This window comes from Talpa europaea, assembly GCF_964194135.1.
Source record: "Talpa europaea genome assembly, chromosome: 6".
Classification (NCBI taxonomy): domain Eukaryota; kingdom Metazoa; phylum Chordata; class Mammalia; order Eulipotyphla; family Talpidae; genus Talpa; species Talpa europaea.
In genome coordinates this window covers 46,429,821-46,445,639 of record NC_140072.1, presented here as the reverse complement: position 1 = coordinate 46,445,639, position 15,819 = coordinate 46,429,821, and the positions used below count along the sequence as shown (strand labels likewise).

The 15,819-nt window shown below is 35.8% G+C and overlaps 1 protein-coding gene across 1 annotated transcript in view; it reads left to right on the top strand.

Moving 5' to 3' along the window:
• Positions 1–15,819, top strand: part of DNAH6 (dynein axonemal heavy chain 6) — a gene marked incomplete at its 3' end in the record, with an annotated part of 180,030 nt that overhangs the window by 34,472 nt on the left and 129,739 nt on the right. Inside the window, exons 14-21 of the mRNA XM_084235770.1 lie at positions 418–669; positions 2,475–2,603; positions 5,461–5,574; positions 8,300–8,443; positions 10,359–10,571; positions 11,553–11,645; positions 13,415–13,534; positions 15,420–15,600. Coding sequence (XP_084091896.1) covers positions 418–669; positions 2,475–2,603; positions 5,461–5,574; positions 8,300–8,443; positions 10,359–10,571; positions 11,553–11,645; positions 13,415–13,534; positions 15,420–15,600 — 1,246 coding nt within the window. The remainder of the gene's footprint in view (positions 1–417; positions 670–2,474; positions 2,604–5,460; positions 5,575–8,299; positions 8,444–10,358; positions 10,572–11,552; positions 11,646–13,414; positions 13,535–15,419; positions 15,601–15,819) is intronic.

Sequence of the window (15,819 nt, the reverse complement as noted above, 5' to 3'; positions counted from 1 at the left end):
GGCCTTCCTACCTCAAAAGCTGCTCTGGGATAATCACTGCTGAGCACACAGGCCTAGAATTTCCAATAGGACACCTGAGCATCCTCTTGGCACATGTTGTCTCTGGGAGCTTTAAATATTGGCATTTAATGCTACTAGAGGACAAAAGAGAACAGAAAAATAAACATTTACAAAAGTAGTAACTCAGTTCAGCTCCAAACATCTCACTCCCGTGCCTGATTACCTATCGTGTAGCAATGACATTTGTTGTTCAACAGGCTTCAACTCGTTTGCCAGTGACATTAAACACTCTTCTCACGTGTCATCTGTTCGCAGTGTGAAGTTCACAGTGCACAGAGACTCTCTCCTATTAGACAAAACTTAAAGGGTAAATAGAACTCTAATATATTTTAACGAGTAACCAATGTTCCTATTCAGATCGAAAGCCTGGAAGAGGAAGGGAATACAGTGATTCAGATGTACAAACTCATTGAACAGTATCAGGTTCCCACACCTCCTGAAGACTTTGCTGTTTTTGCAACAATGAAGCCCTCCATTGTTGCTGTTCGGAATGCCATTGATAAATCCGTGGGTGATAGAGAAACAAGTATTAAGCAGTTTTGTCTGCATTTGGGCAGAGATCTTGAAGATCTAAACAATGAAGTCAATGAAATAAAGCTGCAAGCACAGGTAAGCTAAAGTAGGGTTTTTTAAAAGTTGCAAAGTCTAGCTACTGCATTTTAATTAAATCATTTAGAGCTCATATTGCAATTTAACCTGACTTTTGTTTCTTAAGTTTTCATTCTAACCAATTAACAGTGTTTTTGAGATGCTATTTAAAGTTGAAAGTATTTCTAAATCTCTTTTTAAATTCTGAATAAATTCTAGACCAGTGGAGGCAAAGCATATATGTAATATTTACTTCTCAGTCTACTGGCTTGTATTTATTTTTTTGAAGTAAATATTTTTACAACTTGTTAGCATATTTCATAGCCGTTGTTGCAGTTTTAAAGTTTGTTTAGCCACATAATAGAATATTCCCCCTTTAGAGAGAGTAGAAATCAATAAATGATTATAAAGACTACTTGGTCAACTTGCACCAATCTTGCCAAACAAAAGATACAAGCACCCCTTCTGCTAATTTGCCATATGTAATGGACATGGTGGTGTCCGCCTCAGTATCAATTTAACTGTTCTCATGTTGGGGGGTAGTCCTATGGTTTGGGGTAAATTGATTTCTAGAGCATGTTGCCATTTTGAAGGTAGGGCTGGTTAAAGCAGATGGGTCTCCTCCGCTACTCTCAGCAGTGTATTTCAGTGGATCTGCCTGTTCTGTCCCCCACTCTGTCTCTGGTGAATCCTCTCACCCCCCGCATCTCTGGCCTGTACCCCAGCTCTTGTATGCATAAATAAATAAATCTTCAAAAAAAATATTTACAAAGCATAACATCCAAGCAGGTACCAGACTGCTGTCTAGAGCACAGACCCAAAGATAAAGATATGGAGATTGAGCCCGTTGTGGAATCTTGGTCCCTTTCAAATTCTACATAGTTATCCAAAATTAGCAACCAACCCAAAGGCTCACAAGGAGTGGCCCCTCCCAAACAGAAGAAGGCTGTATCTGTGCAGTCTCTGCACAGGCTCCGGGCAGCACTCCCACTGCCCACCGGTGACTATGCAGCTGACTCTTCTCACCAACTCTCTCCCTCTGCAGGGCAGCAGCTTCCTGCCTTCCCATGACCTGTCAAGGCCGCCTGCCTGCAACCATGCAGGCCTCTCTCAGCAAACCTGTCCCTTCTGGGGCAGCTCTTTCTGCCCGCATGTGTCTATGCAAGTGTCTTTAACTGTTTTATCCCTTCCCTAATAAACCTGTTTTTTAAATATTTAAAAAAAAAAAGCAGATGGGTCTCCCAATCTATGGCTATAATAGTTCTCACATTGCTCCCATTATCTCAGATTCTTCCAAACCTACTTAGGTGTTTCTACTCTGCTCCTGAACTTTCCCTTTTCATATGGGGTTTCAACCCCACAATTCAGCCAGAAAACTTATACTTGATCATTTATTTATTTTCTTTCTTCCTCTCTCTCAGAAATCAAAGACTTTTTATTTCCTTTATTGTAAACTGATATCTTTATTGTAACTTTATTGTAAACATATCTTTTTCTTCTCTTCTCCATTTCATCATCTCTCCTTAACTGAAGTCATGTTGGCTGAAGTGTAGGAAATGAGAGTGGATGAAGGAAAATAGATTAGGCATTATTTTAAAACAATGTTTTCCCATGCTTCTCCTTTGCACTGTTTACAACATATATGCATTATTTAAAATTCAGGAAAAGCAACCATTTTAACATATTTTCTAAAAGTCAGAGTGAAAAGAGATTTTAAAAATACTTTTTTAAAACATGTTTATTGACTCACTTGCTTTAATGGTCTACATCAAAAAGTAGGAATGTAAAAAGTATCAAAATAATCAAAAACTATATTAATTTTACAGGATCCACAGATTTTGGATATTAATGCTGACCCAGACAAAATAAAGGTCGTATTGAATGAACTGCAAGCAGTTTTAGATGATCTTCAAAAACGCGCATTTCAATATAAATCTTATCAGAAGAATTTTAAGGTAATGACATATCTATGCTTCTATTTATAAAAATGTGAATAGATATGGCATTGATACAATGTGACTGTACACATTCAATGTTTGAACACCTATTTGCTAGTTATTTTTCTGAAACTGTCTGAAATAAAACACGTTTTGTTCCTTGCCTTGAAGTGTTTAAACATTAGTACACATCAAACAAAATGTATTTCTTATTTAAAAATAGCTGTGAAGTATAGATAAACTGTCAGACCAAGATTGTAATTTCCATGTTCAAATGTTTGTGAACTTTTAAATATGGTCAAAGTATCTGTTCTTTCTTAAATGATATTCAGGCTTATTTTACATTCATGTATGTGTTATGATTCCAAGAATATTGTCTGATTTGCCCTTGGTTTCATGTGCCAGTCTGATGAAAGAAGAGAGTTTGACTAAACCTGGACATAGATGAGTCCAAAAGGGTAGGTTTGAAAGGCTGAAAGATATGACTCAAAAAAAAAAAAAAGGAAGAAGAAGAGGAAGAAGAGAAATGGATGGAAGACATAAGTAGTTTGAACAGCTTTCAGTGCGACCAAGAAGAGAAGAGAAAAGATTCCTAAGGTCAAAAGTAGAGATCCACCACAATGAAGGAGATTTTGTTAATCTGTCCAGAATTCTTGAAGTGACTTGACCTCATGTGGAAATGCACATCTATCTCTTGAACGTGGCACTCTATAATGTGACTGATAGAATACTTGAGGCAGGGCGCTTACACATGAGAAAACTAGTTGTTTCCAGGTTTTGTTAACTGACATACAAGATAGGAAAGTATGTAGTAGGAAAGGAGGTACAGAAGAAACATTGTTTGATCAAATACTACTGCTATCAGAAAAAGAGCATTGCTTGAGCCAAAACCTGAGTTGTTCCCTTGCTCTCTCTATACTTGACCAATTTTCCCTTTATAATCATCTCAGGTCCAATCTTCCTTCTGTAACTCTCAGTCTTTTGAGGGGGGGGGTTAAGAAGTGAAGCCCTAAATGGCCTAAGAGATCATTACTAATTCTTTTTTTTTGTTTGTTTTGTTTTACATCATTGTTCATTTTTAAACAATGCTTCCCCCCACCCTCAGGTGCAGTACCCATAGAATTCCCTTCACCAACATACCGGTGCACCATCACCTCAGTCCCTCCCTCCCTCCCTCTGATCCCTCTCCCTCCTCCTCCCCTGCAGGATGTCTCTGGTTTGTAATTGTTTATTTTTGCTTTGTTGTGTTTTGTGTTTTCATTTTTTCCCCCTGATGTCTTATTTGGTTTTCCTATATTCCTCCTATAAATAAAACCATTTGATATTTTTCTTTTTCCTTCTTTTCTTTTTCATTCCTTCACTAAGCAGAATTCCTTCTAGCTCCATCCATGTTGCTGTGAATGGCATGAGTTTATCTTGTGGAGCTTCTTGATCCAGTCATCTATTACTAATTCTTAATGAGTACCCTGATGTCAGGGTAACACTGGCTTCATAAAATGAGTTTGGAAGTGTTCCTGCCTCTTCAACTTTGGAAAAGTTTGAGAAAATTGGTGTTAATTCTTCTTTAAATGTTTGATAGAATTCACCAGTGAAGCCATCCAGACTTTTCTGTGGCAAAGTTTTTATTACAGATTCAATCTTTTTACTGGTTATTACTCTGTCCAGATTTTCTGTTTCTTCTGGATTCAAAATTGGAAATCTATCCCTTTCTCTAAGTTTTTAAATTTGTTGGCAGGTAATTGTTCATGGTAGTCTGTTACTAAGTATTTTGTGATATCAGCTATAATATCTCCCCTTACATTTCTGATTTTATTTGTCTTCTCTCTTCTTAGTCTAGCTAAAATTTTATCAATTTTACTTACCATTTCAGAAAGTCAACTTGGGGTCACATTAATCTTCCCTATTGTTTTTCTTGTCTCTATTTCATTTATTTCTGCTTTGATCTTTGTTATTTCCTTCCTTCCGCTAACTTTAGGTTTAATTTTTTCTTCTTTTTGTAATTCCTTAATTTGTAAAGTTGCTGAGATCTTTCTATTTTCTTAATATATGCATTTATCTCTATAAACTTCTCTCTTAGAACTGCTTTTGCAGCACAATGTAGGTGTTTATATGCTGTGTTTCTATTTTTGTTTGCCTCAATGTTCTTTTTTTAATTTTCCTTTTGATTTCAGGGGTTGTGTTGGCTTAGTGTCCACATGCTTGCAAATTTTTCAACTTTCCTGTTATTGTTGATTTCTAGTTTCATACTGTGATCAGAAAAGATATTTGGTATGATTTCAGTCTTTTTAAATTTTCTAAGAGCTGTTTTGTAGCTTGTCTATCCATTGTTGACCTAACCTAGGTAATCCAGGTGTTCTTGAAAATAATGCATATTCTGCTATTGGATAGAATTGGATAGAATGTTCAAAGCCATAACTTATCACAGGGCTCACAATTTTTGTGCAACCAAACCTGTGACAGTTTTTCCACCTCTGAGCCAAGGCAATCTCAAAATATCTCTCATGAAAATAGCTTCTTAGGTTTTTCTATAACCCTTTATATGGTTAAAAGAGGAAAAAAAAAAAAAAGCAAAAACCAGGCTGTTCTCTCCTTATTACTCTTGTAATATTTAATGTATTTGGGGAATATTTAAGTTCTAAGGCAGTGTAAAGAATTACACTTTGCCACCCAAGTGGAAATTTGAATATATATGGAGTTTTGAGATTTGTTTCATCTTTTTCATTTGTTTCTATCTCATCTTTTCTCTCCCATTTAGGATCTACCCATTTTCTGCTAAGTAGTCGCTATATCTAGAATTACTATGAGGAGGATAACATAAGATCTTTATATATGAAAACTAAATAGTGAGTGTATTTTGCTTATTATATTTTTAAAGGTGGAAGTGTCCAAGTTTGATGCTTTGGAAGAAGTTTGTGCTGAATTGAAGCTCAAACAATTGCTCTGGGATTCTTTATATGAGTGGGATCAACTCCAGGAAGAATGGTCAAAGGTAAAAAAAAAAAACCTCAATTCTTAAATCATTTTGTATTAATTAAACTTAAAATTCTAAGATAAATTATAATTTTAAAATAATATGGTGTATTCTTAATTTTAGTAAGATGCATAATGTTATAATTTTATGGAAAATGCACAAAGGTCTTTAAATTATATACCATATAATTTAAAACTGTCAATATCATATAAATTATATTATATTATACAATTTATAATATAATAAAATTTAAATTATATATGATATATAATTTTTTTATTTGCAGATTTTTTTTTATTTTTATATTCCCCATACAATTGCACCCCCCTTATTTTGATCCAAATCCCTCCTTTCCCCATCCCCCCCATAGTGTGTCTCTGGTTTATACTTGTTTGTTGATTTTGATTTTTTCTTTCTTATAGTTATTCTTTTTCCTGGTCCCTTATTTAGGTTTTCTAGATTCGTGCTATGAGTGAGACCATCCGTATACCATATAATTTAAAACATTAAAACTGTCACAGGGTCAACTCTTTAAATTATATACCATTATATACCACAGAGCAGAATGCACTATTATATGACAGGTGTCTCTGGTCCTTCATTTAAAACAGTTAAATGAAGGAATCATCAAAAGATCTCATTGCATGACATTCACTTGCTTTATGGTTTCTGAACATGTTACTGTCATGATATATTATAAAGTATTCTTGATTGTAGGATTTTATTTATGATCTATACACTTTAGATTTCTGTTAGCTTAGGCTTCTGTTCTTGATAGCCTTTTATTTAAAAAAGAAGTAATCATGTTCACTGAGTAGAATGGAATCAGAGTAATGAGATCTAAGATCTTCCTTTGAGAGCTTAGTATTAAATTTCCTTTTTTTTTTTTTTACTTTACCTTTCTTTTAAAATTTTTTTCATTTATGGGCCTCCCTGGTGGCGCAGCAGTTGAGCGCTGGGTCGCGAAGCTTCCCACAGCCTCTGCATCACCGGTTTGATCCCCGGCCACCAGGCACAGGTCCCACATGGCACGCAGACCTCTCCTGCCACTCCCAATGCTCCCCTCAGCAGTGTATTTCGTCAGTCTGCCTGTTCTGCTCCCCGCTCTGGCTCTGGTGAATTCTCTCATCCTCCCGCACTTCTTGCAATGCTTGTATTAATAAATAAATAAATCGATAAATAAATAAATAAATAAAATTTTTCATTCATATCTTTTACATCATTGTGTATTCCCCATAAAATTCCCATCATCAGTTCACCCATGAACCATCACCATAGTCCCTTGTGCTCTTGTCTCCCATGTTTTGATCCCTTTTCCTCCCCCTCTCTTACAAATGTCTCATATTTATGGTGCCTGATAGTTTTGTTATTTTTATTAGTATTTTTTCCCTGATCCTTTATTTGGTTTCCCTATATTCCTCCTAAAAGTGAAACCATTCAATATTTTTCTTTTTCCTTCTGGCTTGTTTCACTGAGTGTTACCCCTCTAGGTCCATCCATGTTGTAGTAAATTTTCTTAATTTTCTTAATTTTCTTAATTACGGGGCCAAGTGCCAAAGACCACCATAGAGTTTGGTTTCCAGAATATACTCTGATGTTAAAACTGTCTCAGGGTCACCCTCCCGCGCTTCTGACTGTACCCAGTGCATGTACAAACAAACAAACAAATAAATAAATAAATATACATGTCTTTAAAAAAAAAAAAAAACTGTCTCAGGGTCAACTCTCTAAGAGGCAGAATCAATGACCATCTAAACTTACAAGTGTGATATGGACATGTAAGAAATACCATCAACTTCACAAACATGTTTTATACTTATTCATTCTTTCTACTTATGCTGATGCCAATAATTAGAAGGGATATGTCTTGGTTAAATAACCATGGCACAGAAACATGTTTCTCAGAAATGTTCTAGGTGGTGGGAGCACCCAGGGATAATAAAAAGGACAAAGTCCAAACCCACACAGAACTTACATTCCAGTGAAGAAAACTGAAAACAAACAAGCAAATATACATTGTGCATCAAGAATTTTAAATGCTCTTGTATAGCTCATTTATCACATATCTCAGAAATTGAAAATGTCCCTGAGTAGTAAAGAAGCTTAGAGAGTTTTCTAATTATTACCAAAGATTAGATCAGTGACTTCCAGAGTGGGATGAATTTACCATAGGAAATGTACAAAAAAAAAAAAAAAAAAAAAAACCATGCAGGAGCAGAAAGAGAAGAAAAATTTTGAATCTAAGGGGGAAAATAAAAAATTAAGGCTTATAAATGTTATTGCATTCATCCATTTGACCACCTGATAATTTGATATATGTGTACATTTATATTTTTATATGAGAAAGATATTTATCGATATATGCATGTGAAATGTTTTAATAAAACCATTTATATTAAGAGGGCATGTTCAAATAATAGGAGATGACTAGGTAAGAAATTTCTAGTTAACAAGAACAAAAATTAGCAAACTTTCTCATTGCAAAGATTTTGCCTCAGGAATCAATTATAAGGACTGTAATACTGCATTTGATGGTATGGGAGATAAGGATATAAAAGAATTCAACAAGTGATGCTTGTTATGCTATATCAATTTTAATAAGTAAAACCATTTCTAATTAGAATTGACTTGGATAAGCAATTTCACTACTGAGAAATTCTGAATAAAGGGGAAAAAGTTATTTTAAGCTTTCCTTTTATCATGTCTTATCTTCTTTTTTTTTTTTAACTTCTAATTTTCACAGTCCAAATTTGACAGCCTGGATCCAGAACTCCTAAACAGTCAAGTTTCTAAATACGCCAAATTTGTGACTCAACTGGAAAAAGGCTTGCCACCCAACAGTGTAGTCCCTCAGCTAAAAAGCAAGGTGGAAAGCATGAAAGAAAAGGTAAATTCAGTAAAGATTATTTCAAAATCTCCAGGTCAAACAGGTACTACTTCATGTTAATGAGAATGAGTTAGGAATTCTCTGTTTAATCTTCCTTGCAGAGAGAAAAGAGAGGATAGATAGACGCATTCAATTTTTGCTGAGGCACGGCTTACAGCTTTTTCTTCATGTGACCAAATCATGTAACTGAATGTCTTGGGTAGAAGAAATCCTCAATGTAAGGGTTTTCCAAGTATTAGGGGAATGAGTATAGGAATGAATTGTAAGGATGCCAAGCTACTGACCCACTTAGATCTTACACAGTCAGATGAAGCCAGAGCGCTTGTCCATTTATACCATGGCACCAAACATATGTGCCATCTTCCAGGTGTGCCTAGTTGGTGTGTAAGGCTACCTCTTTGAAACCTGTAATTGTTAAGCCAGTCCTTGAAATTGGAAGGAAAAGGAAAATGATTTTATCCTTTTAAGCAGTTTTTGATTTTTCAAAAAGATGAAAAAACTAAAAGAAGAGATCGGTAGGAAAAATAAGCAATGCTTTAGACACAGCGAGAAGCAAATTTTCCCCCTTGAGAAGAGTGATTTTAGCTTTTTGTGTAATATATTACACTAAGTTTATTTGGGAGGTAGGCTGGATTTGAGATTTGATGTTGCTATAGTTACACTTCATATAGTTACCCTTCATATAGTTACCCTTCATACCCTTCAATTTAACAATATTAAATTGTCTAATGATACTTTAGGGCCTCCCCGGTGGCGCAGTGTGTGAGCGCTGGGTTGCGAAGCTGCAACGCCAGTTCGATCCCGGCTACCTGCCGAGGGTCCCACATGGCGCGCAGACCTCTCCTGCCGCCCGCTGCTCCCCTCAGCAGTGTACTTCGTCAGTCTGCCTGCTCTGCTCTCCCCTCTGGCTCTGGTGAATTCTCTCACCCTCCCATGCTTCTGACTGTACCCAGTGCTTGACTGAATGAATGAATGAATGAATAAATAAATCTTTTTTAAAATAATAAATAAATAAATTGTTCTAATGATACTTTAGGTTTAGAGTTATAATTGGTTGGCCAAAGTTCTTTTTTTTTCAATTTCTATTTCATTCTGATGTTAGGTCCTTCCTTGTGTTGTGTCCAGAGAGACTATTTCTTGCAACTTTCCACTCTGTATTCCTCTGTTATCTTTCCTCAATACTTGTTAGCCTGGAGGGAAAGATAAGGAGGAGCATCCCTCCTGTTCTTATTAAGCTTATATCTTAGCAGGACACTGCATCCTTGCTCTCAGAATTCTGACCTTCACAAGTATTGCTGTCTTTCCTCCAGCTATAGTAATGGACCTAGAATTATTTTTGTCTCTCCTTCATAAGAAATTTTTTTTTAATTTTCCTGTTATGTTTCTCCAGTTATATGCAGATACGTACAATGAGTTATTTCCAATGCCTTGAAATGAGTTTTTATTGCTCTTTTCCATGCACATTAATTTGTTCTGTAGAGAAGTTAAGAGAGATGGGTTGGTTAGAGCTACAATAGTGGCTGATGTTTCCCACCACCACCACACTTCTCCCTGCCCCAGCCAGAACCATAAGTAGATTTTCTTATGATTCTTCCCAGTCTTCCTTGTGAACACCTCTATCTTTTTAACCTCCAGGACTTCACACTCAGTTTTTAGTGATTTATTTTTTCAAATTGGCTGAATCTTCTATCTGACCCTAGAAAGCAAACTCTCGGGTCCTTGGTTGCCTTGCAATCACAGTTTGTGATAGGTTCAATACAAGCAGTTGATTTGCAGTTTGTCCAGAAGTTTCTTTATTGTAAGAGTGTAAATGGTATTCTTTCCAACTCTCTGTATTCCTGAATTAAATCCAGAAGCCTTGGGCTATGTTTTTAAGATAAAATGTAAAGTGTCTCTGAGAGTGTTTGTTTTCTAGCTTCCAGTTATCATTGACTTGAGGAATCCAACTTTGAAGACTAGACATTGGGCAGCTATTGAACAAACAATTGATGCTACATTATTGGACCTTGAAGTTCCTTTAACTTTGGAGAGACTTGCTGAGTTACATGTTTTTCACTTTGGCCAAGAAATCCAAGACATTTCTGGACAAGCTTCTGGAGAAGCTGCCTTAGAAACACTTCTTAAAAAGGTAAATCTGAAAAAATATTCATTCTGAAGCAATGTAAAGGTTTTCATATTCATATTCTCTTGATCATTTCAAGATCAGCAACTTTTGATTCTACCTAAATGGATTTTTTTTTAAAGATTTTATTTATTTATTTATATAAGCACTGTGTATAGTGGGAGCACGGGAGGGTGAGAGTATTCACCAGAGCCAGAGGGGAGAGCAGAGCAGGCAGACAGACCAAGTACACTGCAGAGGGGAGCAGGGGCGGCAGGAGAGGTCTGCAAGCCATATGGGACCCTCGCCCAGGGGCCAGGGATCGAACCGAAGCTGCAGAGGCTGCGGGCAGCTTCGCAACCCAGCACTCAACTGCTGTGCCACCGGGGAGGCCCTACCTAAATGGATTTTTAAACATTGCGTCCTCTCGAAATCAGTCATCCTGTCATTTCCTAAATTTTATTACCTTTATTATTATAATAATTTCTATAATTGTCCTTTTTCTACTTGGCTAATAGACCAGTCAGAACTTGATGACAACAGGGTTTGAAATGTGCATGCTTATTTAATAACCACATACCAAGGAAGCTCTTCTATAGCAAAATATGTTATCTTTCAAATTACCAAAGAAGACTGTATAAAATGCTTCAAAGAGACATGGAGAAAACTTCCCCACTTTAGAATAAGGATACTTACTTCCTTATTCTAAACCTACTTACATGCCTAATGATCATCTGTATAAAAACAATTTTTCTTTTAATGAAAGCATAAAGTGGTTAAGAATACACATTAAAATATCACAAATTATTCCCATATATTAACATTAGTCAATAAAATTAAGTAAATTGCTATCATCAATAAATCCATAAAGAAGATGTAAGAAGTTTAAAGGGAGTAGGAGAATGGGACAATTGTGTGGTGCTTTCACTTATTTTATTTCACATGCATTTACTGAGTGCCTACACACAAGTGAAATTTAGATATACTAAAATTTGAATTATTTCTAAGGTGGAGGATTCTTGGAAAACAACTGAGTTTGTCATTCTCCCTCACCGTGATACCAAAGATGTATTTATCCTAGGCGGCACAGATGACATACAGGTGAGTAACTAGGTTATTGAAAACTTATGGTAAAGATTCTAAGCAGACCTAGTTCAAAGTATTCTATGAGAAAACTTAAAGCAGAACATACACATGTTGATTTATAATGCTGCACACCTAAAACTTATGTAATATTATAAGACACTGATACTTCAATTTAAAAAAAATGAAACAAACAGTACTTAATCCAAAAAAAAAAGTATTCTATGAAAGATTATGATGAAAGAATTAAATATGATAGTTACTAAATAGGAAAAAACTAATTGGGAATGCAAAATTTAAATTTACATGCATGAGTGTATATGAAATACTCAGCAAAATAATAAAAATGGCATACACACACACAAACACACACACATCTATATATGAGTTGTAATCTGTAGTTAATAACCCCTGAGGCATTTTGAAAAGCCTAGAAATCAATTATCACTGAAGTGATCTTAGAATTCTTCCTAGACCAATCCTGGACCTTAAAGAGGAAAGATTTGATAGACTTAGATGAAAATGAATGGCATTTCAAGCCATTCATTTTTCTAATCTTAGGATCTGATCATGCTTTTTTTACACTAAGTTTTATTTACTCACCTGTAGTTTACATAACTTCACACTGCCATATGTGAATGTGCCTCACTTACCCTCCACTAACAATCCAGTGCCACAACCCTGCCACCATTTCTCAACAGCTCTTCCTTCCCCTTCTGCCCCCTCACACCCACCCCACTCCTGTTCCCTCTGGTAACCAAGATGTTATTCACTGAGTCTAAGAACTGTTCTTATTGTTTTGCTGGTTTGTTCTCCTTGGTCAAACCACTTCAATGAGGCAAAGAAATATAAATGAGCATTTCAGGTTTATAGCACACTAAAAAGCTAATTTCACTGGACTCTTTTTGATTAGGAGCAGATGACCTAGCTTTGTGAACATAAGAAACTAAATCTAACAATCATTACAGTCTTAGTGACTTAAAATCTAAAGACATTTGTTTAGGCAAGGAATCTGGGTCTTATGGACTAATTTAAAAAGCAAATCCCTGGTCTATTAGAGTGTACCCAGGTCAGAATTGGAGATAAAATGACTTTTCAGTTGTAGGTTGGAAGAGCAAGACCAGACCTGACTCCATGCAGTGCCTGGGAGAGAGCAGATCCTCATTCAGTACGAGGTCAAGTGATGCCAGGGGTCGGGGCCTCTGCTCTCAAGAAGTTTATAATTTAAATAGAGCAATTAAAATCTTTTAGATTAACAGATACATTTTTTTTAGTTGCACAAAGAGAGAAGTAGGGTAGGGAAGAAGAGGGAAAACTGTAATCACTCAGAACTTGACATGAATTAGTTCAATTTTCCTCTTGCTTAAAATAATTCAAGAAAAGTGATATGTCATTTGATAGAGAAGATGGCTAATTTTGCAATTTTTGACTACTTTAAGAAATAAAGACCTGGATGATCAAATGGTATAAAGAAGTTGCCAGATACCTAAAAGTAGGTAGAGAAAGAAGAAGAGTGTTGAACAAAAAGAAAGAAAACTTGTGTCATTAATAATTACAGAAAGAGCCAAGATTTGTCAATCAAAACTCCCTTGATGACCTTTGAAAGAACATCATAGTGGACTGTAAGCCATAGAGAAGAGTATAAGGAGAATTGGATGGGTAGGAAATAGAATTAAACTACTCATTTAAATAGTTGGCTTTTAAATGGATTCTTGGGATTCAAAAGCTATAATTATCTTTGTGAGTGGAAACATATAATGTTGTATGTATATCCTCCTCCTTTTAAGGTCCTTCTTGATGACAGCACCATCAACATTGCAACCATTGCCTCTTCACGTTATGTTGGCCCACTGAAGACTCGAGTGGATGACTGGTCTAAACACCTTGCTTTATTTAATCAAACACTGGTGAGTAAGGATAATTTAATTCATGAATTTAGATAATTAGAGAGCCATAGTATTTTAGAAATCATTTGTTCAATCAATCAATAATATTATGTAGTTTAAAGATTTAATTTTGACATCTTATGATGATTAGCATATAAGGAAAATGCAAACATGTTAAGCTCTTCTCTATACAATTTTCTATTTCAGTGTTATTACCATCACCCTTGTTATTAGTTACCACTGCTGTGAAACAAAATGCCTCACACTTAGTGGCATGAAACAATAACAATTCTGCGAGTCATAAGTTTGGGCATGACTTAACTGGATCTCCTACTTAGGGTCTCACAAGATTTCAATCAACATGTGGATAAGGACTGGGTTCCCATCAGATATTCTTAAGAAAAGATGCACTTCCAGGTTCACTCAACTTATTGGCAAAAAAAACATTTCCTTGTACCTTAGGACGAAGCTCTTCTGGTTGTCAGCCAGAGGCCATCCTCAGCAACTGCATGCAGAAGTTCTTCCCTGTTGACTTCCCCAGCAACTTGCTTCAACAGTCTAGCAAATAAGAGAAAGTCTCCTGGCAAGACAAATTATTACAACCTTATGCATCTTGTTATTTTTGTCATATTCTCTATACTTAGAAGCAAGTCACAGGTGGTACCACATTCAAGGGTAGAGAATCACACAAGGGTATGATTACTAGATTGTGTAGGCTACCTAGAGTCTTGCCACAGCAACCTCCTATTTATTGGAAAACAATCACCATTGCTTGAAGTCTCCTTGGTACCCTTCCTTGTGGTATACACCTCCTTTTTTATTTTCTTCTCCCTTGGATTATCCCCTAGTCAACCAAAGAACCTACTTATGATTTCACTTTGACCCTACCTATTCTCTTTCCTAAATTTCATAATTTTAGTTTGATTTTAATTATGTGTGGGTGACTGTATATTCTAATATCAAAAGTTATCTCTGAAATAATAAATAGAAAAAGATAATTTTTTTAATTTAGTTCATAGAGTTTTTTTCAGGAACATGTCCTCTTCAATGAACCCCTTAAAATCTGACCTCTGTCCAGTGTTCTGTACTGATGGCTGAGCCCTATGAAGGGGAGTACAGTTCAAAGAAAAGGACATGTTTTCACAGAGGATCCTTATTAGAAGCCAGTGCTCAGTGGGGACCATCGTGAGAATTAACAAATGGAAAGTTTGAGTCCTGAGGTAAACAAAGAATGGTTGTGACATTAGGGGTTAGTCATAATCCCCATATCTGGAATGAGAAGTGAGACATAAAGCTTGGGCCTAAATGTGTGATGACAGGAGGCAGAGAGGAAAGGTGGGGTCTACAGACTTCAATTTTAATACTGCATTTCTGCGTTCTTCAATTGACAGTGATTATCTCTAAAAGGAGAGGTGATGAGTGATTTTCTTCTCTCAGTCTTTTGTATTATCACATTTTGTCACAAACAGGTTTCACTTTTGACTTTTTTGACATTCTTTTAAAGAATGGAAGAATACAGAAATAATTGAAGCCAAAGAAAAAATCTTTTGTTGATAATCATTTCTGTATTTGGAGATAAAATAAACTTACTACTTCCCAATCCTTCAGATTTCTTTAAGTAAGCATCTGGCCTCCTTCTAGAATGTCTCCTGGGAATGTTAATTTTATTTCTCAGGGTCCATTCTAGTTACTACACAATAGTCTCATTATAACTCTGCTCAGAAGAAAGTGGCTTGAATCAGATTGGGGTAAGTCTTGGACACTTTAAAGAGATTTCCTTTCAAGGACCAGTGAGAAGTTCTCAAAAGAAAAGCGATACAGTGAGGGCTCATGTAATTATTTTCAAGGTAATTATATGTTTTCAGTTTGATGTTTCAAATTTAGCAATGTCCATATTTTCTTCTAGGAAGAGTGGCTGACCTGCCAGAGAAACTGGCTCTATCTAGAAAGCATTTTTAATGCTCCAGATATTCAGAGACAATTACCTGCAGAGTCCAAGATGTTCCTTCAAGTGGATAAGTCATGGAAAGAAATCATGAGGAAGGTGAACCGGCTGCCTAATGCTTTACGAGCAGCAACTCAACCAGGTATAAAACATTTTGTTTTTTAAAACAGACAAAAATAAAGACTTTAAAATCATGTACATGTAAGAGTCTGATGGCACGTGGGACACTCACCCCTTAGTTCTAGTTAGCAGTGATGACCAAGAATATTTGTAATACAGTTGACACTCATGCTAAGCAATGTGAATTGAACACCATTCTTGTTGTTGGTAGTTAGTAGGTGTTAATAGTGTTAACATCATT